This window comes from Psammomys obesus, unplaced genomic scaffold (genome assembly GCF_907164565.1).
Source record: "Psammomys obesus unplaced genomic scaffold, mPsaObe1.curated_primary_1811, whole genome shotgun sequence".
Taxonomy (NCBI): Eukaryota; Metazoa; Chordata; class Mammalia; order Rodentia; family Muridae; genus Psammomys; species Psammomys obesus.
Window position 1 is genome coordinate 10124599 of NW_026596117.1, and position 22224 is coordinate 10146822.

General features: G+C 45.2%; 1 protein-coding gene across 3 annotated transcripts in view; it reads right to left on the reverse strand.

Annotated features, from left to right (window-relative positions):
- Positions 1-22224, reverse strand: part of Cracd (capping protein inhibiting regulator of actin dynamics) — a 207856-nt gene that overhangs the window by 31929 nt on the left and 153703 nt on the right. For 2 of the 3 annotated variants that reach the window (XM_055629198.1, XM_055629199.1), the window contains 2 exons: positions 13113-13284; positions 1735-1870 (listed from right to left, as the gene is read on the reverse strand). In XM_055629198.1, the coding sequence (XP_055485173.1) occupies positions 1735-1854 (120 nt within the window). In that variant the 5' untranslated portion in view covers positions 1855-1870; positions 13113-13284. Of the gene's footprint in view, positions 1-1734; positions 1871-13112; positions 13285-22224 lie in introns of those variants that run through there. The other variant, XM_055629200.1, reaches the window with a different exon arrangement.

Below are 22224 nucleotides of genomic sequence, written 5' to 3' on the forward strand. Positions count from 1 at the left end.
ATGTGGTAAATGTTATGGAGCAGATACAGCTGAAGGCAACAGGTCATTATACACCCTTTAAAGAATGTCTTGAAGCTCCCGTAAAATACAGCTATTTATTTCGTGGACTGAATTCTGCACATTCCTTTCAGAAACGGGATGTGATAAGCCAGAGGGCTCAGAACCTATTGGGACTCAGAAGACTGAAAGAGGTCAAAGGTTTCCCTGCCTATTCCCGTCCTCCCTCTTCAACGTGTGAATAGATTGCTTCTTCAGAGTCTAGAAGTGTAAGAGCACGGCCAGCAGAAACAAGAGAGGAGTCTGGCTGGGGAGTGTTAGGATGTGCAGGCCAGGCCGGCTGGCTGTGTGGGCAGCGATCTGGCCTTGGTAGGTGGTGGCTGCAGGCATAATGACCCAGGCAAGCCTGGGTGTTGTTCCAGGTCATTGGCTACTCCCAGTTTGTCATACATCACCTTCCACTGAGTGTATGACCATAGATCACAGCCCAGCCTGTTCTCAGTAGAAACAAGAACTTGTGGGCCAGGCATGGTGGTGCGGAAAAAAAAAAGAGCAAGTAAAAAGAATAGAAAAGTTACTTTTGAGTACAGTGCTTCTTTGTATCAAACGCTTCTCAGCCATTGGTGGGTTTTTTCCATTGCTTTTTTCTTCTCGTGGGTTCCAGGTGGGACCCAGCAAGTCAGATCCCTCTTTCCAAACCTCTAGAGCAATGGTCCTCAACCTTCCCTGATGCTGTGGCCCCCTAACACAATTCCTTATGTCGTGGTGACCCCAACCATAAAAATATTTCTGTTCCTACTTCAAAGTACTAATTTTGCTACATGAGTCCTATGCGATGTAAATATCTGATATGTGACCCCTGTGAAAGGGTCCTTTGACTCCCCAGAGGAGTCACAGCCCACAGGGTGAGAAGCACTGGTCCTGGCTCTCCCCTCTCGGACAAGTGCTTGCCTTGGCATTGCTTCCTGGTGATGGAAATGCTTCCCAGCAACGGGACAACTCTGCACAATCGGACTCTACAGTCGTTGCTCCTTTAACGTTGTTCCTAGACTTATTTTAACCACATGTAGTTCAGTACTGTTTTACCACATTTTCACTGGCAGGGAGTCACCAGCGGAATCTACATTAGTTAAGAAAACCGCCCACGTTGCAGGGTCAAAGGCAGGGAGTCATAAGGTTCTTTCTAGACATTTACAGGCACCGTCTAGCCTCTCCCCACCAGACTGTTGACAGCAGCTCTGATAACAATGCTTAGTAGCTCTTTCTCCACATGCAAGCCCTTAGCTTCTCTCACGTATGTTGTCATGCAAAACAGGAAGCAACAATTCTCCAGAGGAGAAGAGAGCAGGGGAGAGGAGAAGACAGGAGGGAAGGGGAGAGGTGGGAGGGGAGAGGAAAGGAGGGGAGAGGAAAGAAAAGGAGGGAAGGAAGGGGAGAGGAGGGAAGGGGAGAGGAGAGGAAGGGAGGAGAGGGGAAGGGAAAGGAGAGGAGGGGAGGGGAGAGGAGAGGAGGGAAGAAAAAACAAGCCCTGCAGGTGGGTATAGCAGTGTTGAGAGTGTCTCTCACAGGGGACCTGAGTGGGGTACAAGAAATCAAAGCTTTCTCCCCTGAAGTGGCTCAGGGGCCTCCCACTCCATCACTCAAGGACCAGCCAGGGACGGCTCCACTTCCCTCTACGGAGGGTGGCGTTGAAGTGGGCTCCCCTGGCTCTGACCTTCCAGTCTCAAGCTGTCTTACCTGAAGAGTTTTGACTTTGCCCAAGATGCTGTCCTGTGACATTGCTTGAACTGTCTGCTCACTTTCTGCTCCCCCATCAGGGATAAAAATACTGTCATGGGAGAACGCCCGTGCTCCCATAGAATAGCTGAAGAACCTGGAATGCAAATCACGTGCTTCATTTTACTAGGATGATAAATGTCTCCTCCAGATTCAGTTTTCTCTTCTGCCCGAATCAAAGGGTCCCACTTCACATTTCCTAGCTTCAGAAAGTCCTTCAGCACCATGGCCAGAATTCCTGCAGAGGGCTGCCAAGGAGCAGCGTAGATGGAAGGGTCCCATGGGAATGGGGCAACGGGACCCTCTCACAGTTTTTCTCAGGACCACTCACTTCGAGAACTTGAAGCAAGGTATTTATTTGTCGAATCAGTGGCTCCGCTGAATTTTTAACTGGAGGACCTGCCTAGCTGAGCTGTAACTATCGGGTTTGTTCCACAAGGCCTTGCCAACCAGTATTTATGAGGTGACATACAGGTCTAGAAGAAGGAAGCCTTTCTTTCCCATTCAATCAGGCTGCGGCGCAGCGTATAGAGCGAAGACTTTGAAAGAAGGTGCTATCAATGCTTTAAGAATACAACAAAGGGTGGAAAAATCCATGTTGGAGCCATATGGACGTGTCTTGCAGATATTATAGAACACGGTATGGATTCACAGTTCATAGCAAACTGTTATGGTTTAGCTGTGGTTTGAATTCAAGACTCCAAGTGTTGGAAGCTTGGTCCCCATTGTAATAATGTTAGGGAGTAATAAGACTTTTAGGAGGTGGGGGTCATTGTGGACATTGCCCTCAGAAGGAATTGATGCGGTTCTCATGAGACCACAGTTCTCAAGTGAGTACAAAGAGGAAGCTTAGCCCTTCCCCATACTCTGGCTTCTTCCAGCTTTTATCTGTCCTGCTGTGATGCCATTCACTGTGGCATAAAGTAACTAGGGGGCTTTGGCCAGAGCCAGCACCATGTTATTTGGATTTTCCACTTCCCAAACTGAGCCAACCAAGCTTTTCTTTGTGTCCCCAGCCTCAAGGAACGCAGGTGTTTTGTTAACAGTGATGAACAACGGGGCTGGATGTAGTTCAGCTTGTAGAGGGCTCAGGGTGCACAAAGTGTTAGGCTTAATCTTTAGCATCAAAAAGAAGAAAAAAAATAACGCTTTCCTGCTGCAGGGCTGCCCTTCAAAGATGTCTGGACATCTACCCAAGGAGACACATGACCAGTGGGAAACTCAGGAGAAGGAAGCCCCTGGACACAACCATTCCTCCCTTGGGCAGACAGCAGCTCGCCCTTCCTATGGCAAAGGCAGTGCATTTCCATGGTGCTAGATGGCACAGGCAGGTCTCAAAGCTGAGAGAGCACCCCCCCCCCTTCCCAGAAAGGAGCCTTAACTCAGGAGACAGGGGCAGGAGGATTGCCATAAGTATGACTAGGGGCAACATATCAGGACCCTGCCCAAAAAACGCAACAACAACAAACACAAAACTCCACAACAAACAGAATCACTAAAAAACCAAAACAGAAACAAGCCCATTCCATCTTAAATTTCCTAAGTTTTAATATGTGATGTGTTTTCAGCTCTGTTTCTTTCTTTTACCCAAAATGGCTATCCTGTCTCTTTGCATTTGTACATAAATCTAATCCTCTCCTCTCCTATTCTCTTCCTCCTCCCTTCTCTTATCTGTCTGTCCTGTCTCTTCCTCCTCTCTGTTTCTTCCATGTTCCTGAAATGATGGGATTAGATCCACAGACAAATCTAGCGCAGATGTCTGTGTAATACATCTAGAACATGGTATGTGTCTGTGTTAAGACCATCTTTTGCCTCTCTCAGTAATGTTTTAGTACTTTTTGTTTTGTTCTGTTTTGTTTTGAGACAGGGTTTCTCCGTGTAGCCATGGCTGTCCTGGAACTCACAGACTAGGCTGGCCTTGAACTCACAGAGATCCACCTGCCTCTGCCTCCATAGTGCTGAGATTAAAAGGCATGCATGGAGAGGAACTTTTTTGAATAGAGGTCCTATACATATCTGAATAGATTTATTCTTATACACCTGATAGGTTTGATTTTCTTCATAAATGGTATTAAAGATCTTTATTTTCTGTTTTCTTACTGGCAGATCATAAGATAAAATTATTTTTTAATATACTTTACACACAGAGACATTGCTATGGTGGTTTAATAACTATAAAAATAACATTGCTGAGTCTTTGTATTTCCTGTCCAAAATACAACTAGGTTGTCTCCCACAAGACACCTTTACCTCAAACATTTCAAGACTCTATCTTTTTTTTTTATTTTTCTTTTCATTTATTTACTTCCTTGCTTTCCCTTTTCCATACTGAGTCAGCCAAATTCTTTTGTGGACAAAGTTCAGTGAGGTGGCAGTGGCAGGTGTGATGCTCCAAGTCCAGGGACAAAACACTATTTTAACATGTCTGGTATTGGCCGGCATTTTGATGGCTCTGCTTATCCATGGGGGAAGGGCTATCATCTCACTTTTGCTTTTAGAAGTCTAAAATTTCTTATTTCATTTGCTTTTCGGCAGTTTTACCCTGGCATGGGTCGGCGTGGACTTTCTCCAGGCTGGGGTATTGCTTGCAGTCCTTAAATCGGTAGGTTGGTGTCTTTCCTCCATGTTGGAAAATCTCTCAGCGTCTGTTTCTTATGTTAGCTCTCTATTTTTCCTCTCTCACCTCTTTGGTGGGCACTTTGTCTTTTGTTCTCTTTTCTATATCTATCAATCTTCTTTTTTTCACTCAGGTTAAGGTTTACTGATCTCTACCTGCTATGGCCTGGTCTAGCTCTTCCCCCTGACCTACATTTTAGCCCATTCTCTTGGACGTTGTCTATTATGTTAGTAAGAGAATTTGTTGAAACTCTCAATTGCAGTTTTTTTTTAAACCTAAAATCATCATTTATTTATTTTTTTAATAGACCCCAATTTCCCAACAAAATTCTGTACCATGTCAACTATTTTCTTGAATGGACCAACCATAATTATTGAAAAATATCTGAGGAGCCACTATCTCAGCCTCCTTGGCTTGACTGCTGTTTGTTTCCCCTGTAGTCTGTTTCTGAGATGCCTAGGAACACTTACTGAGTTCTATACACCATGAACGAAAAATGTTAAGAGGATGAGTTCCCTCATTCTAGTGAGGACTCCATGATCCTCCCTGCAGGCAGCAAACAGCAAGGAAGTGGAGCCAGTCACACACTGGTCCGTGGTTGACCAGTAAGTCAGCTTTGATTTGTCCTCACCTCTAAGGTACAGTCTACTGGGAGTCTCACCAGACAGCCCGGGGTTATTTCCCAGCATTCCCTACCATGATAGTCCCTGAGCCCCTGTTTTTCTTCAAGGAACACAGACTACTGAAACCTGTCCTGGTTTCCCAACCTCTTTCCTTGGTTTATTAACAAGTACTTCAAAAAGGGAACCGGGTGCCTAGACTCAGCTTCGTTCTTTTGAGTTTCTCTTCTCTTACAGCTCTTTTTCTTTCTTATACAACTTATACATCATTTAAAAAAAATTCATTTTAAAGTTTTCATGTTTTGATCATATTCTTTCCTTTTTTCCTACTTCCTCACTCAACCAACTTCATGTTCTTTTCCTCACTGTCAAAAGAACCCAACAACTCCAAAATTAAAACAAACACGTAAACAAAACAAATCCCAAGACAAAAACCTATGGAACCATGACAAAAACATAGAATCCATTTTGTGTTAGGTGATTATTCCTGAGCATGGGACCTTCCATGCAGTATGGTAGATATACTTTGTGATACTCCATTGGAGAAAAAAATTATTTTCCCTTCCACAGCAGGTAGAAAATTACAAATAGCTTCTTGGTTAGGGTGGGAACTTTGTGTCCACATCTTCCTCTCCTTGCTAGAATTTTGTTTGCCTTGAATTTGTAAAGGTCTTGTGTGTGTTATTATAGTCTCTGTGATTTCATAGGTGTAGCTGCTCTGTTAGGTCTGGAAAACAGAGTCTACTTGGAGCTACCTACCAACCTCTGGCTCTTGTACCCTTCTGTCTCCTCTTCCACACAGATCCCTGATGCTTGAGAGAAGGAGTTTGATATAGACCTCCCATTTAGGGCCGAATGCTCTGAAATTAGAGATCTTAATCTCTCAAATTCTGGCTACCACCGCAGCCTCAAACTCTAATTTTTGTGTTTCCAGCCCCAGGGTATTTCTGTTTTCTGTGTCAGCCACTTGCATTATTTTTTGGCCTTTTTGCCTAAGCCAAAAGACAGGAATGACCACGGGGAAGAAAGCAATATACAGAGGGTTGGGCTCGGCTCTGGGTTTCCTTCTCTCTATGTTTTATGTGGTCACGATTGTGCCTCGACAGCAAGGAGATGCTTTCAAACATCTCATCCCAATCTTCTACTATATTTCTAGTTTTCTTCCAAAAGGCATTGACGATGATACCACAACCCACTTTACCACAGGAGAATTAAGCGAAGGGCTTTTTGTATTTATTCAGTTTCTAGCATATGATAAACAGGCCAGAAAGTTTGTGTTGATATGGACATTGCTCTGCAATCCCAGCCCTTGGGAGGACCAGGAGTTCAAGGCCATCCTTGGCTTCCGAGCAAGTTCAAGGTCAGCCTTACATATGGCCACTGCTCTTAAGGGGATCAACCACGTTTATGGCCATTCTTGTTAAATGTAGTTTTGTTTCAACTTATAACACCGAGAAAAGCTAGTAGAGAAGGGTGGTAGTTGATGTGTTAGTTCCATGAGTGAAGGATGCTCTCTTGTAAGTTACTTCAGCTAAGTACTCAGCTGTGTGTGTAACATTCAGTCTTTAGTACTCACAAAAGTCAATTCTGGTTCCAGACACCTCTGCCATTTGTAGATTGTTTCCTTTCCTTCCAGTGTGGGGCCGAGACAAGGAGTGCAAAATTCTTACCCAAAGGCTCAGAGTGTGAGGCAGGCTGGAGTGGAAACCAAAGAGCCTGCCCAGTGGAGAGCCCAGCTTAAACTGTGCTCTAAGGAACAGAGAGCACGCTGGAATCATTGTCCTTAACCAGCTGGAGACTTCAAATTACATGCCTGGGAGTGGGGGACAATTTGCCACAAATTGTACCTTAGCAGAGCTCATCTGGACCTCTTTATTCTTGACATTTAAGGGAGTTTCGCAGTTGGCTGTGAAGTAGGCCAGCCCCTCTTCCTTTTCTTTTCTTTTGCTGTGTAGGAACCTGGAGGCAAGAGGCCTGTGCCTCTTTGCTACAGCTTTCTTTTAGACACGCCCTGCTCCAGCACAAGGAGGGCCCTGGAGTGTGGAGCCTTCTCTTCTGATGCTAGAGAAACAGGGCAGCTTCTAGATGGTGGCAAGACATGTATAAGGTGCCACGCCCCTCAATCTCACTGTTTTAAACTCTCACCACAGGTCTGTGCATACAATCCCTTAACTTAAGATTTGAAGTTGAATCCAGGCACATGTGGAAAAAGCCAAAAGTTCTTAAAAGAGGAAGAGTGGCCACTCAGGAAGCTCAGACAACACTGGTCTGTGAGAAAGTTTTCTTAAGGCCAGTGAGAATCCTTCCCATGGCTTTTAGAGGTCAAAGAGATGGCCCTTTCAGCCTGTTAGGCCCATGCGACAGGAGTTTCTGGGGTTCTAGCTGGCAGTCAGCTCTCTGCATGACAAAAGGAAGATGGCTAGGACATCGGAACCTCGTTTCTCTGTTTCTGTCCTGGCTGTGTGTGGTTGTCATTGATGTTACTGTTAGTGGCAGAGAGGTTCAACCTCCAAAAACTTAGCCTGAGACTCCACACATACAGGGACCAGCTTTTGTTCTCAGCTTCTGTTCTCTCTCTCTGCAAAGTCCTGCATTATCATTTCAAAGGCACTGGTAACAGAAGGGTGTGGGGCCTTCTGGCTTTAGCTTTGCCTTTCTCTCCCTTTTATGTACCTGCCATCCAATAGCATTGCATCTTTAATAACTCTAACTCTCTCTTCATGCCACCCAGTGGACCCTGCCACCTGGTCACCTCTGCAGACTCAGTATGAATGAAATCAAACTTGATGTCTCCATTAATCTTCTTTCCTCTGCTTCTTCCAGGACCTGTGCTGTATTTTTCTGAGTGAGGTTGGATCCAGGCTGATTTTTCATGACTAAGGTTGTTCTTTCACATTCAAAGAGCCCCTCAAAGTCAATACAGAACTCGAAATCCAGAGTTCCCAGGCCTATCCTAAGCCTGCTGTCTGCCCTATTAGCCCACATTTTCCTTCAGAGACTAGGGCGGCTGCTCCTCACATCCCTACGAGATACCTGGAAGCAACATAGCAGGGGCAGAAAGGGAAGCTGCTAATCCAGGCCCAGAATCAACTCTAACCAGTCACTGACCTCACAGAGCCACCAGACACGGCAGACAGACCTGCATGCACATGGCACCATCAGGCCCAGCGAAGGGAGGACAGGGTTTCAGTCCACGCTGAACTCTGACTGGAACTCAGCTCCTGCCTCACATCACAGAGGTTTCCACTTTAAGATGTTTGTATTTTTGGAGTGAACACGGATGTAACGTGAGCGGAAGTTGCTCAGTCACACGATGGGAGCCCTAAACAAGTGGGGTCACAGAGTATGCGTTCTTGGTCTCAGGAGAGGACATGCGTCTGTGGGACCCGCCAAAAGAAAAGGAGGAACCAACCACTGGGGCAGCCGTTGGGCTAAGAGGTGGAGGTATATGACATCACAGTTGCCTGGGTTTTACCTCCAGTCTCTACTGGGATCTGACTGACATCTATAATGGCTTCCAACTCAAGCCTTCTCCAACTGTGCTTTCTTTCAAACTTTGCACCGTCCGGTTGCCAGCTCAGAAAACAGCAGTGCTTCCCCTTTGCCAAAATACAACGGAACGAAGCTGCAGTGTTTTCCCAGCCTGCCAGGATGTGATGGGGACTGAATTACTCCAGCTATGCAAAGTGGAAATCATGAAGGGTAGGTAGGACTCAGAGCTTTGGACAGAGCACGCCTGTGTAATACATGCACGCGCTGTGCACAAGGAGGCCAGAAAAGGATGTTGGACCCCCTGGGCCCAATTTATGTATGGCTGTAAACCACCATGTGGGTGCTTGGAATTGAACCTAGGTCCTCTGGAAGAGCAACCAGTGCCCTTAACTGCCGAGCCATCTCCAGCCCCATGACTGGGATCTTAATGATATTGCTGAGCCCCTCGAGTCCTCCATACGTTACACAGCATCAGGTGATAGGCTTAGTGACTGTTGACACCGTCACTCTGTGCCTTCCGTCTTCCGTAGAACCGAAATCGTCCTACCTGACAGCTTACAGCTGCTACTCAAAGAGCTGGACACATTCCAAGTCTTGCTGACAACACCTTTGAGTCACAGCCTACAGAGGGGAATTCTCCATCTGAAAATGAAGGCTCTCTACAGCTGCGAAGTGAATGACGCCTCAGGCCGGCACCTCCCCTCCACTCCCTGCTCCTTATCCTTTGTCTTTTTTCTTTCTCTCCTTTTTTTTTTTTTTTTTTGAACAAGCATCATGTAATTTGGGACCATAGATATTGGGTAATTACTACAGCAATGACTTCAGGCATAAGGAAATATAATTACAGTCCAATTTCAGCTTGTTTCCATGACAACAGGGCAATTGCAATTGATCAGCAGTTTTCTTTCTAAATAGATCCACGAGCCTCATTCAGATGAAATGCTAATGAGCAATTAAATATCCTCATCAAACAAACTACAGTTGTTGGGATAAAAAAAAAAAACAAAAAAAAACAAACAAACCTGGAACTAGAGTCTATGAGGCATGGCATCTTCTACACAGATCCTGGATTCTGGGACCCTGTAAAAATATGTGGTGCTCGGTAGACCACAGAGTACCACATTACCTGTCAATTGCAACAGAGACAGGGCGTGCCATATATATTCAAGGTCAAGGAAGACACTCTGAGACCTTAAACAGCCTAGAGGTGGGAGGCAGAGGGTTGCCCACTTGTTCTTATATCATGGGACAAGGGATCAACCCAGCATGCCCCTCGAATTCTGGACGCCCACCTTATTTCTTAGTGGCCTCTCGTGGGAAAAGATCTCTTCCTAAACCTCTCTCACTACGATGTGAACTCATTTCCTCTAGGCTTGTGCTCTGGAAACGCAGCCTGGGTCGTCATCAGCGGTGTCTCTATCTCTGGTAATTTTGCCTTGTGTTTACAAAGAGCTTTACAACAGATTGCGCAACAGCACGTGCGCATTTTGACCTTAGGATAATCCTGGCAGATGCTGGTTTAGCAGATCAAGGGATTGGCTTGCCTCAGGTCAGCCAGCTCATGAGGGACAACCCCCTGTATTCACAAAGTGTTGCTGTGTAGCCCTGGTTGGTCTGGTGCTCGCCATGTAGTTTAGGCTAGCCTTGAACTCACAGCATGTCTGCTGCCTCAGCCTACCAAATGCCCACATGTAAGGTTTACTTAACATACTTATGGAAATGTATTAACTGTATTTAATGAACAAAGGACAGATGTTATTAAATTGTTAAAAAAAAAAGCTATCAAAGTTTAAGCTTCGTTTTCCCAGAGGCATGTACAATTTAAACACACTAGCCAGAGAGCCATGACAATTCATAAGCTACAGAAAGAAGAGAGCACTCTGGATGCCCCGGACAAATGTCCAACTTCCAGTAAAGGGAATGGATCAATGAGGGGCTATTCTTGGCCACAGAGACCTTTTAGAACTACAGATTCTCAGGGTCCAACCTGTTAGACTTGAGCAACTTCAGTGACTACATCCCTGGGCTTTGGGAAGCCCCTGGACACAGACTCAGCCTTCTAGGTTTTTAGGGTAGGACCCTGGATTTCGGAAAGTCTCCCTCGGAAAGTCTGGACCGACGCCCGCACTTTCTATTTTGGAGATGGGAATAAAAAAAAAAAAAAAAAAAAAAAAAAAAAAAAAAAAACTTCAGACTCATTTCTACATCTTTATGCAATGTGCAGAGGCATGTCTGTCAGCTGAGCAGGAAACTGAAAATAATTTTAGGAAGTCATAGTTTTCATTTTTTTCTTTCCGTTTGTAAATAGAGAATGAGGAGAACTTTCGCTATACTGCAAGGCATTCATGTAATATCTTCCTGGAAGGAAAAGAAAATGCTTGCTGTTGTTTTGAGACGGGGTCTCACTCTGTAGCTTTGGCTGGCGTGAAGCTCACTGTCCATACCAGGTGGCTCTCTGACTTTTACCAGTTCTTTCTCTTCTGCTATTATGGGCATGCCCTACTATGTGCAATTCACATTTTTGAGTTACTTCTGTTTTCTTATATTACTACTTTAATTTTAAGGACAGACACAGAAATTCATGGTCCAAACATCCTTTTAGCTTCTTCACTTAAGAGACGAGTATTTTTATTCATATAAACAAAAACTAAAATATGTCCCATACTATATGCGGAGGTTTCTGAACAGAAGTCAACAATGAGAGCAGGCAACATTACCTACAAAGTAATGGAGTTGCTTGACCCTATGTGCAATTTCCCAAGATTCCTTAAAGCTTTAAGGAAAAGTCTCATGAGGCAAATGGAATGCAGAAGGTAAATGGGAAGAGAACTTGTGAGAGTCCGAGGCAATTCAACAGGACACAAGGGACTGGGCCAACCCACAACCTATGACAAAAGGGAAGCATGTTTTCAGAGGCCTGTCTGCCCAAAGGTGGACTCCTTAGACCTGATGCCCTTTCCCACTGACTTGGTTTTGGTCCCACTGTTAGGATTTTGGAACTAAACCTGCTCCTGGGTTGCCTAGCAATTTATGATGTCATCGTGTCGCTGGCCAAGTGGCCACACCTGGAAGGCATGGTTACCTTCCCCCTTAAAGGGACCAGCCAGCCATGTGGTCCCTCTCTTGGTCTCTCTTGCCCTCTCTTGCTTCTCTTGGCCCTCTCCCCTTTGTCTGTCGGGGTGCCCTTCTCTCTTTCCCCCCATCATATCCTGCTCTCCCTTCTCTCCCTCTCTTCACCTCCAGCTAATAAACCTCTTTCATATAAAAGATCTGTTGTAATCATCATGACTTAAATCGTCCCCGAACCCATCACCCACCTCAGTAGTTTTGCACTTCATTCTGCTTTGAGGTAAAAAGACCCAGCATGAGAAGCTGAAATCATTGATTCTCTGCCCTCCCCTCCCTGGAAGGACAACAGTTGATTTTGTGGAAGTGTGCGCACTCAGCAGCTGGTAACTCATTGCTCACTGTGCTTTCCTTTCAGCTAAGGCTGTTCCTTCCACAGAGTTGATACCCTAAAAGGGCACCATTAAAGCTGACCATGTTCTTATGTGGTAAAAAAAAAAAAAACGAGAAACAAACATAGGCTGGTCGAGGCAGAGTCAGTATTGGTCAGAGTCAGAGGCAGAGTCAGTATTGGCTTAAGCTTTAGCCTGAGGGTTTTGTAACACAAATAGTACCTACTTCAATTTCCTTATTGTCACACACTTTTGTCTTAGGTGTTAGGTAAGTCAGGCACCAGCACTCAGTGGGAGGCTGAATAAAACCGCCAGCCCAGTGAGAAACAAGAAAATCTTAGAACACGATGTGGTCTGATGTGGTCTTTGTCGGTTCAGGCTAGAGATGCCAGTGAGCAGAGCAAGGCTCAAGAAAGCACACTGATGGCAGGGACAGCTTCCCAAAATGGGTGGTTTTCAAGAGCACTAGGGGCGCCCACTCATCTCTAACTCCCGCAAGTGCACCCCAGCACTCAGGTGACAGAGACCACATCTCCCCAACCCTTCATGCCCTGGTTTTTAAAGTTCCTGATCAGATTTAGTGCCTGTGTCCTATGCAGGGAAAAAGAAGAGGGGTGTGAGGGGGGAGAGAGACAGAAAGATAGATAGAGGCAGAGACAGAAAGGGAGAGAGACAGACAGACAGACAGATGGTGGGAGAGAGAGAGAGACAGAGGGGGAAAAGCAGAAAGGAAAAGGATAAAGGAGGGAGGAGAGGAGAGGAAAAGTAAAAGTTGGGAATGCCTGTCACAAACACCCCCCCCACACACAAAGCAGCTAGAAACTTCCTGGGGTGTGGCTTTGCTGACCTTGAGAAATCTGCATCCTTGCCTCCTGGGTAAACGCTAGACTGTGGCTACCTTTTCTTTAATCAGAGGACCCCTGTGGAGCCAAGCCAGTGAGTTGCTGCCCTCCACCAGCAGTGAGGGCAGGGAGACACAGGCTCACTCCCCGAAGGCAATTTCTCCTCCCAGCACGCTGGGTGCCACCCCCATTCCCAGGTGGGACACCTCTGTGCTGTGTCCCTGCCCTCCCAATCCAAAGCCCCACCTGCCCCTCCAGGGACTTCTTGCCCTGGGACTCTGTGACATGCAAGGAAAGGACAAGGTGTTACCTCAGATTGTTCTCTAGGGCCTCCTCATCTGAAGAGAAGGTCCCATTGCTGGCGCTCTGTAGAGAGAGACAGTGCCTTGTAGCTGACTCCTCTGGAGATAACAGAGGGCCCTTCTTTTTCTTCTTGCCAAACAACTTCTTAAAAGGCTGGAATTTGCTTCCCTTCTTCTTGTCTGTGAATTACAAGATAAACACACAGATGCAGTTTGCTGGGGCTGTGCCTCTGACTAGAAACAGATTAGCACCCAGCCACCTCTGGCCACGAGTGCCAGGGCAAAGGGCAGCCATCGACCAAGCCCGCTGCTGAGAATGTCAGGGCCGCCCAGGCGCCAAGGTGCACAGTGAGGCAGGGCGCAAGCCACAGGCATGGTGCACCTTCTGGCCCTCGGGCTTCAGAAGATCAAGAAGAGGCTCTAAGTTGCAAGGCCCCACACACATGCCACGCGAGGGTGGGGCCTGCTTTCACAGAGCTGATGTTCAGGGCCATGTTCTAGGAGAAGCTGAGAAAAGCAATCAAGCCACACAGGGATTTTTCAGAAGTATACAGTATAAAGCCCCAATCGTTCTGTCTTAGCCTTGTCACATAGAGAGAATAATGGTCAGGTCTTGTGACAAGCTTTGGCTCATTGTCACCCATGACCAGTTAGTCCCAGTTTATCCCCCAAGTCTCCTTTAAATTTTCCAATGAAGAGACCCCAAGCAGCTGCTATGAACCTCTCCCCACATATCACCGAATCACAAGCGGCCGAGGCTCTCTGCCAAACTTCACTGAAGGCGTTTTCAGGAGTACCTTCCACTCTGTTCCTTTGGATACAAATTCCTTCACTTCACTCCAGTTCTACCAGGGAACAGAAAGTGTAAACCCTTTACCTGAAAAGCTTTTCATGCAAGCACTGCATTTTTCCTGATGAGTCTCAGCTGTTACCCTACTGAGCGTTCATAAACTCGGTGAAGCTGCGTGTTACTTGAGTTCAAGATCAGCCTGGACTATATAGGGAGTTTCTAGTTAGCCAGGCTACAGGGTGAGACCTTGTCTCAGGACAAAGCACAAAGGAAACTGCAGTGAGTAAGCGGGTGGTTCAACCCATTTCACGCCAAGCCACAACACTAGGTGGTAGAGGCACAAACAGACCTCACCCTGAAGATTACATTTTTAACCTATCGTATGTCTTATGTCCATAGTATCCAGTGTGCTTTGTGTGTGTGTGTGTGTGTCCTTAGAAAGGGTACATGTGGTTTATAAGACAAGAGAAATGGACAACACGATTAAGATCAAATTTTAAAATGGTAAAAACAAAGGCAGGTGTGGCCTCAAAGTCCTTTAACTTTCTGAACTTGGAATGCAAAGGCAGGAAGATCTCTGTGAACTTGAAGGCAGGGACTGATGTACACAGTGAGTCCCAGGCCAGCCGTGGCTACATAGTGAGACTGTCTCAAAAAAAAAAAAAAAAAAAAACCCACAACAGGTTAAAAAGGCTGGCTTTTTGATCACCAACCCCTGAGCAGGGAGGAGGACCTCCCCTATCAGTGGACTGGGGGAGGGGCAAAAGAGGAGGGCAGGGAAGGAGGAGGGGAGGGAGGAGAGGAGGGAGGGAGGATGGGATTGGGAGGGGCGAGGGAGGGGGCTTCCGCTGGGATACAAAGTGAATAAACTGTATTTAATATAAAAAAATAAAAGCAAAACAAAAAAGATATGAGGATCTGATTTCATACATGTATATGTTTTCAAGGGTTCTTTATACAGGAGCAGATATTTTAGTGACAATCTCGACACCTGCTTTGCTCTCAAGAGTAAAATAACTCCCCCCACCCCCCCAACACACACAAATTTAAAGCTCCAGGTAGCCACTGATGACACTAGTGGATGACAAGGCTGAAGACAGGCTAAGTGGCAGCTGATTTCTAGGTCGGGCATTATCACAGTAAATGGTCAATAACTTACAGTATATTCCATTAACCCTCAGGGAATAATTCTTTTCCTTTTACAAAACGGTCTACTGTCTTCCCACCACAAAACTCTCTAAGCTCAGACTTTCTATCAAATTAAAAGCACCAGTTAGGGGCTGGAGAGGTGGCTCAGAGGTCAAGAGCACTGGCTGCTCTTCCAAAGGTCCTGAGTTCGATTCCCAGCAACCACATGGTGGCTCACAACCATCTATAATGAGAGCTGGTGTCCTCTTCCGGCCTGCAGGCATACATGCAAACACAACATTGTATATATAATAAATAATAAATAAATCTTTGAAAAAAAAAAGCACCAGTTAGGATGTCCAGGCCCCGGCATGGGCACACAGTCTAGTTCTCCACACAAAGCAGAGAACTGTAGAGTATGCTTAGAATCTATAAATAAGGAACAATTATATCATGATGCAGTGTTAAGGTGGATCTGCTGATGTTCAGGTGAGTTGGAACCAATGGAGCATATTACAATGAGAAGCTAGTCTTTGGACAAGTGCCTTGCGTATGAAACCAAGAGGTTAATGTAATCCTGCATGTTAGCCAGAGGTTCTTGGCACTGTCTAACTGTTCTGAAAATCACCAGGGAAAATACTGTGCTGATCACACTGTTGAAGAAGTGATCAGAGCAGTGAACACTAGGGCAAGGACATAAAGACGACGGCCTGGCGAGGATGCTGGGACCCAGTGGCCCTGACTTGGATCCCTGTGTGGGCGTCCAGTGGTGGACAGATGTTCCTGCAGGGCAGCCCGCTGGGGGAGTGCCGAGAAGCTTTGTGCTGGGCCTTAAAACCATGGTTTATCAAGAGTATGCATGCAGCCATCATCCGGGAAGGCCTATCAAAGTCCAAGTGTCAGTCAGTGCCCTTCTCCGGGACTCGGTAATGCTGCTTCAGCAATGCCTTGGTATTTATCACGAAGGGAAAGGAGCAGGAAAATGTAACCCCACTGTCCACTGGACTGCAAGGCTTCTGACAAGGAGAGAAGACCCTTAGTCCTCATAACACCATCTTCTCATTAGAGGAGGACGCAGAACACCCAAGCTCATGCCTGCCATAATTCCTATCAGAAATATCATTATTTATTAAGTCTAGAAGTTCACCTTACGATTGTTCTACTGTTAAATTTGTTAATCTTCTAAGATTAATTTTTGAGAAGACTGAGTAATGACACTGATGTCTATCCTACATTTAGACAGCAGGACATAAAGTGACATTATAGTAGAGTATGAATTCTTCTTAAAATTATTTCTTTTAGAGATTAAAATCATAATCACGTCATGTCCCCCATCCTTTCCTTCTCCCTATAAGCCCTCTCATCTATCCCTCTTTGCTCTTCAAGTTCATAATCAAAATGCAGTCTTTTTTCTTTAATTCTTGCTACATATGTATATGTATGTACATACGTGAATACACACATAAATACAAAACTGCTTAGTCTGTAGAATGGTTCTTTTGTGTATGTTTTCAGGGTGAACCATTCGGTATTGGATAATTCCTGGGAAGCCTATTTCTCCCACTCAGCACTCCTTAGTTGCCCATAGTTCTTTGAGTAGGGCTGAGGCCTCCTGGGCTTTTCCCGAACCACATAAACATGTCTCTTGTGGTCCTTGTTCAGTTCATGTTTAGGCAGCTATGACTTTGTGGGTGTAGAGCATACACTCTTTCACTCATAGCAGGAGTTACATAATCTTATTAGAGCTCCCAATTTATATGCTCAAATATAAGACCTCCCACACCCCCAAAAGCTGCAATTCCCTGCCACACAGACTCTTTATTGCTGAAAATCTGGACAAGTGTCTATAAACATCCATTAAATAAACCTACGACTTTGAGGGACATTAGCAGTTGACTCCGTAAAATCAGCTGGCTTAAGGGAAGAGCCCCTGGTAGTCACTATTCTCTTGACGCCCAGCGGTAGCTCCTGTTACTAGTTTTCCCAACACACGAAAGAAACAAAGCATTTTCAGCAATGCAGCAAACACAGCACCCTCCTGCAAAGCTAACGTGAGCACCACGGCCATAGGGAGTGGAGTTCAGCAACCAATCCCCCAACGCCGAGTGTTTGAGATGACAGCCGAGCATTTTACACCACAGACCTTGCTGGTCTTGGGTAGACTGGACTGGGGGGGAAGAGAGAAGAGAATGGTGCTCACTAGTAACTTCGTGTGTTCACTGGCTATGGAGACACAGGTAGGGGTTAAATGTGCGGGCTCCAAAAAAAAAAAAAACCAAGAGTATTTATTTGGCCTAAATGCCAATCCTATCTTTTACTAGCATCTACCTCCCAGCCCCTGCACCTACTCACCATCTTTAGCTTTAAGACTGAATTGATGGGTGAGCGGCGGGGTGCCACATTTTCTTAATATTTCAGCGCTTTTCTACTTTAATTTTCCGCACGAAAGAACCTAAAGATGCGCACATGCTGCTTTAGGATCACAGTGATTTTCATTCTCAAAGTACTGGATTAAATTAATTTATTTTTGTTGTCCAATAATTGCTTGAGGGATTTTTTTTTTTCATTTAAAGAAGTGCTCATTATCCATATTTCATGGACATGGTCATATATCACCAGAGGCCTATATCTCATAGTCACTAATTTATATAGATAACCCTAAAAATTAAAAACCAACAGGAAAGTCAATCAAATAAGATTCCTTTTTCATATGGATAAAATTCTTATCTTCTTTCTTTGTTTCTTCTTTTTCTCTCTCTCTCTCATTTTTTTTCTCTCTCTCTTTCTTTTTGAGACAGGGTTTCTCTGTGTAGCCTTGGCTGTCCTGGACTCACTTTGTAGACCAGGCTGGCTTCAAACTCACAGAGATCCACCTGCTTCTGCCTCCGGGAGTGCTGGGATTACAGGTGTGTGCCACTGTGTCCAGCTCATCTGGATAACAATTCTTATGTTTTCTTTTCTCCTAAAATTATAAAAGCATCTGACTTTGCTGCATTGTGTTCTAGGATATGCCTCCAACTGAGAAACAGATGTCTCAATTCATTTTAAGCATAAATGTATGAATCTGAGGTTCCCATAAGTTGACACTAGGTTTGTAAGGCCAGAACTTCTAAGAGTCCACGTAAAATAAAGGGAAGCGCACATCTTTGTGAAGCGAGCGTTCAGAGTCCCTAATGTGCCACTGCTCTCCACAGAGCCGAGGATGGGCAGTATGTATTTGGAAGCTTCTCTGGAAGTCTGGTTGGATTAAAGAAACTTGACTTATATTTATGGTTGTGAGCCTAGCCTTTAATGGCTGAGCCATCTCTCCAGCCAAATTTCGTCTTTTTTTTTTACTGTCCTAATAACCTATTTCTCATAGCTTCTTGACAAAATGACATTTGATGTACCAACTGAGTGTTTAATCTTCACATCATAGATCAGATTTGAGCATTTATAGGTATCGTCACATATTTGACTTTAGTATGCTTTGAGTGAAAAGAAACAAGCAACTAAATGGGGACTTTTAAGAACTTTGTTGTAAATCTTGGCATTAAAGAATAAATCAATGTAAAAAAAAGAAACGACTTTCTCTCCTCTTGCTCCTCCTGCTCCTCCTCTTCCTGCTCCTCCTCCTGCTCCTTGTCCTCATGCTTCCCATCCTCATGTTCCTCCAATTTTTCAGACAGTTTTACTGTGTAACCCAGGTTGGCCTCAGACTTGTGACGATCCTCCTGCTTCTGCCTCCACCTCCCAGGTGCCAGGATTACAGGCACTGCTTGCAGTGGGTTTCTCTGAACTCATTTTGACCAATAGTCTTCATGAATCTTCCTTTCTTCCCTCTTCTCTCTTTCCCACTGCCTTTTTTCTACACCCTTCTCTTGACCATCTGCATCTGAGGCAAATATTCTACTGAGCTACATTCAGACTTCATTATGTCTTTTAGTTTCTCCACGTACTCCTGTATTACACACACACACACACACACACACACACACACACACACACACACCCTTCATTCCTTGAAACTCCAGTGCACACTCCGCTGTAAACATGAGAGCTAACAAATATTTTCGGCTTCACTGGTTAAGTAAACTTAATGTTTTATGTAAACTGCAAACACTCACATGTAAATAGATACATTAAGATGTGGTATACAACAATTGTCTACCACGCAAGATTCTACTAAGTGAGGGAATTTTCTTACCCTGAGACATTTGAACACCCTTTTGAGATGGAACTTCCAAGTTTAAAAAGATAACTGAATGCACCCTGTGATGCACACTGCATCTGTACCAGACCCCACAGTCCTGGGATATTTTCAACACGACCGAGGAGCTGGCAGCATGTCACCTGGACTCTGCACAACCAGGCCATGAGACGGCAAAACAGGGACTAGGATTCTCCTCTCAGGAAGCCGTGGGCTGAAAACCTAGCAGCTTGTCAGGTCACAAGAGGAGCGAGATGCTTCTTCTCTTTCTCCAGAGGAAGCGGGGAAGGAAGAGGGTACTTGCTGCCAGGTTGAGAAGATGAAAAGACAGTATCATGATCCCTTTAGAACACGGCAGGGGTCCCCAGCACAAATGAAAGACCAGGGATGAGACGGAATGTCCTCGCTTCCCTCTGTACCTGCAGAATACCACATAGTGCCTGACGCTCAATAATACAGATAATTTGTTCCTGCCCATGGGTTTTCAAGATCAGAGTTCTTTCCCAGTCGCAGAGGTGTATTTAAATGCGTGTGGGCTCAAGCCAGCATTGTGTAACTCAACACAATGTTTTTGAAAGACATCAGTATTCATGAACTTGCACCAGCTCTACAAAGGCCTCTGGGATACTGGCAGCACAGATAAAGGATACGGGTTCCTCCGTGCTCTCCATCAGTCCTGCTATCTCACTTTCTTTGAAAAATGTAAATTTGTCCTACCTTGATGGATGAATGCAATCTCACCCACAAGACGCAGTAGGTGAGGGCAGAAAACCGTGCCTTGCTGGAGGAGGTGTGTAGAGATAAGACAAAACTCATACAAGAATGACCCATAACCCCTAGTCACTTCAGGCCGCTGCCTTTGTGAGCAGAGCATGAGTTGTTGTAGGTTCCCACCTGATTTCAGGCAACCCTCCTTCCGGTGCCTCGCTGCAGCCCTCCCCGAGCTGCAGGCTGTAAGCAAATGTCAGCACTTAATCCATGTAAAGTGTCATATTTACTATGTATTAGTATATATATATATATATATATATATATATATATATATATATATATATATATATATATATATATCACTTAACACATATCATAAGCATTTGATATGCATGTATGTATATGATATATTTAAATATATATGACACACACACATACACAACGTAGCCCTGGCTGTCCTGGAGTTCATTCGTTATGTAGACCAGGCTGGCTCAGACTCTCAAAAGGTCTGCCTGCCTCTGCCCCTCAAGTGCTGGGATTAAAGGTTTGCGCCACCACACCTGGCTTTGTTCAGGTATTTAGGCATTCCTTAATCATTTCTTTATAGCTGTAAAGTTGTGCTACATTTTAAAATTAAGTTCGGTTCAAAATTAGGATTAGAGTTTACACCCTAACTCCGGGTTAGTATTTTTGTAATTCAACACCAATATTTTGGGAAAAACACCAAATTTCACTTACAGAGAACTAGGGAGTTGTCATTAACTCTGATCAATTTTGTCTGTGTATGTGTGTGTGTGTGTGTGTGTGTGTCACACGCTAACCTCTTTCTTCCTGAGCGCTGAGGCTGCAGTGTACACACTGGGGTTTAATGACATGCTCTTTTGCTCACCACCTTGCTCTCTGTCTTAGTAACATGTATTGATGTAGACCAACTCTATATTTAACATAATCTTGTGAAATCGCTTGCACTCACTCACAACCAGGCAAGGACTCATTAAGGAAAACGGTAACTGCTTCTGTCTTCTGCGTTGCTCATCCCTCAAAGCCACATCGAGTTTTAATATTTCTAGTATTTTCCGTCGGTTTGTCAGAATGCCATTTTACATACGCTTCACTACTCACAAGGGAAACCAAATATTTAGAAACAGCAGCGGAGGCAGAAAGGATTTCTAATGTGAAGCCTCCGTGTTTGGACACATCTCTCCCACACAATGGAAGGTGAGTGGGAGGCGGCCTCTATCGCTGCCAGTTTCTGCTATTTGAGGTTCAGAAGGTGTTGAGTCAGCGATCGACTGTGAACAGAGATCAGCAGAGAAGCTGACTTGCCACCTTCGTGAATGCAAGAAGGCCACAGGAGCGCTACACATTACACACTAAAAACACCTGTAGGGTCTGCTCCGGGCCCAGCTGGTTACACTGACGGATAAGACGGGATCCGCAAGGAAGGGGCTTCAATCAGAGAATAAAACCAGTAGGAGAGACAGACAGGCAGACATGTATCTCTGTGTCTGATGTGTTAAGAGGACTGGCTCAACCTTGACCGACAAAGTCTGGGATCCTCGAAGAGGACAGAGGACCAGTTCAGACAGGCTGAAGCTGTGTTAGCAATTGCCTTTGATATGGCATCTTGATCTGTGCTGACTGTGGATCCTTCAAAATGCTCATGTTTCCTGTGTATTTTTACACTGCCCAAGCAGTGGGGGGGGGAGGTCCTTCCCCCACCCCCTCCAGGACCACGGGCATTCCAAACGACCACAGCAAATTGAAGTCTCTTCTGGACATCACACACTCCAGTTCTTGTCACCTAAATCTGGCTGGGGATTTGGGGTTGGTTTTGCACTTTCTCTTTTGCTCTTGATTTTCATACCACTGAGTCCCAGAGTGATAGAGAAACTACCCTTTGTTTACTTCTTCTTAGAAGCAAGGAGAAATCTTTTCTTTGAAGTGGAGAGACTCGGGAAAGAGCCCAGGAGTCGCCAGCCACCCTGTCTGCCTTCTTTCGCAGTTTGTGAGGACTTTACTTTCTCCTGCAGATGTTCAATGAGGCAACAGTAGGAAATACATGCTAAAGCCCCTCCCAGCTGTCAATTCTAGGACCTATTTCTTGTTTTCATTATTTAAATTTTTTTTTTTTAAATTTTCTGTGCATTGGTGTTTGGCTTGCATGTAGGTCTGTGTGAGGGTGTCGGGTCCCCTGGAACTGAAGTTACAGACAGTTGTGAGCTGCCAGGCGGGTGCTAGGAACTGAACCTAGATCCTCTGGAAGAGCAGACGGTGCTCTTCACCCTGAGCCATTTCTCCA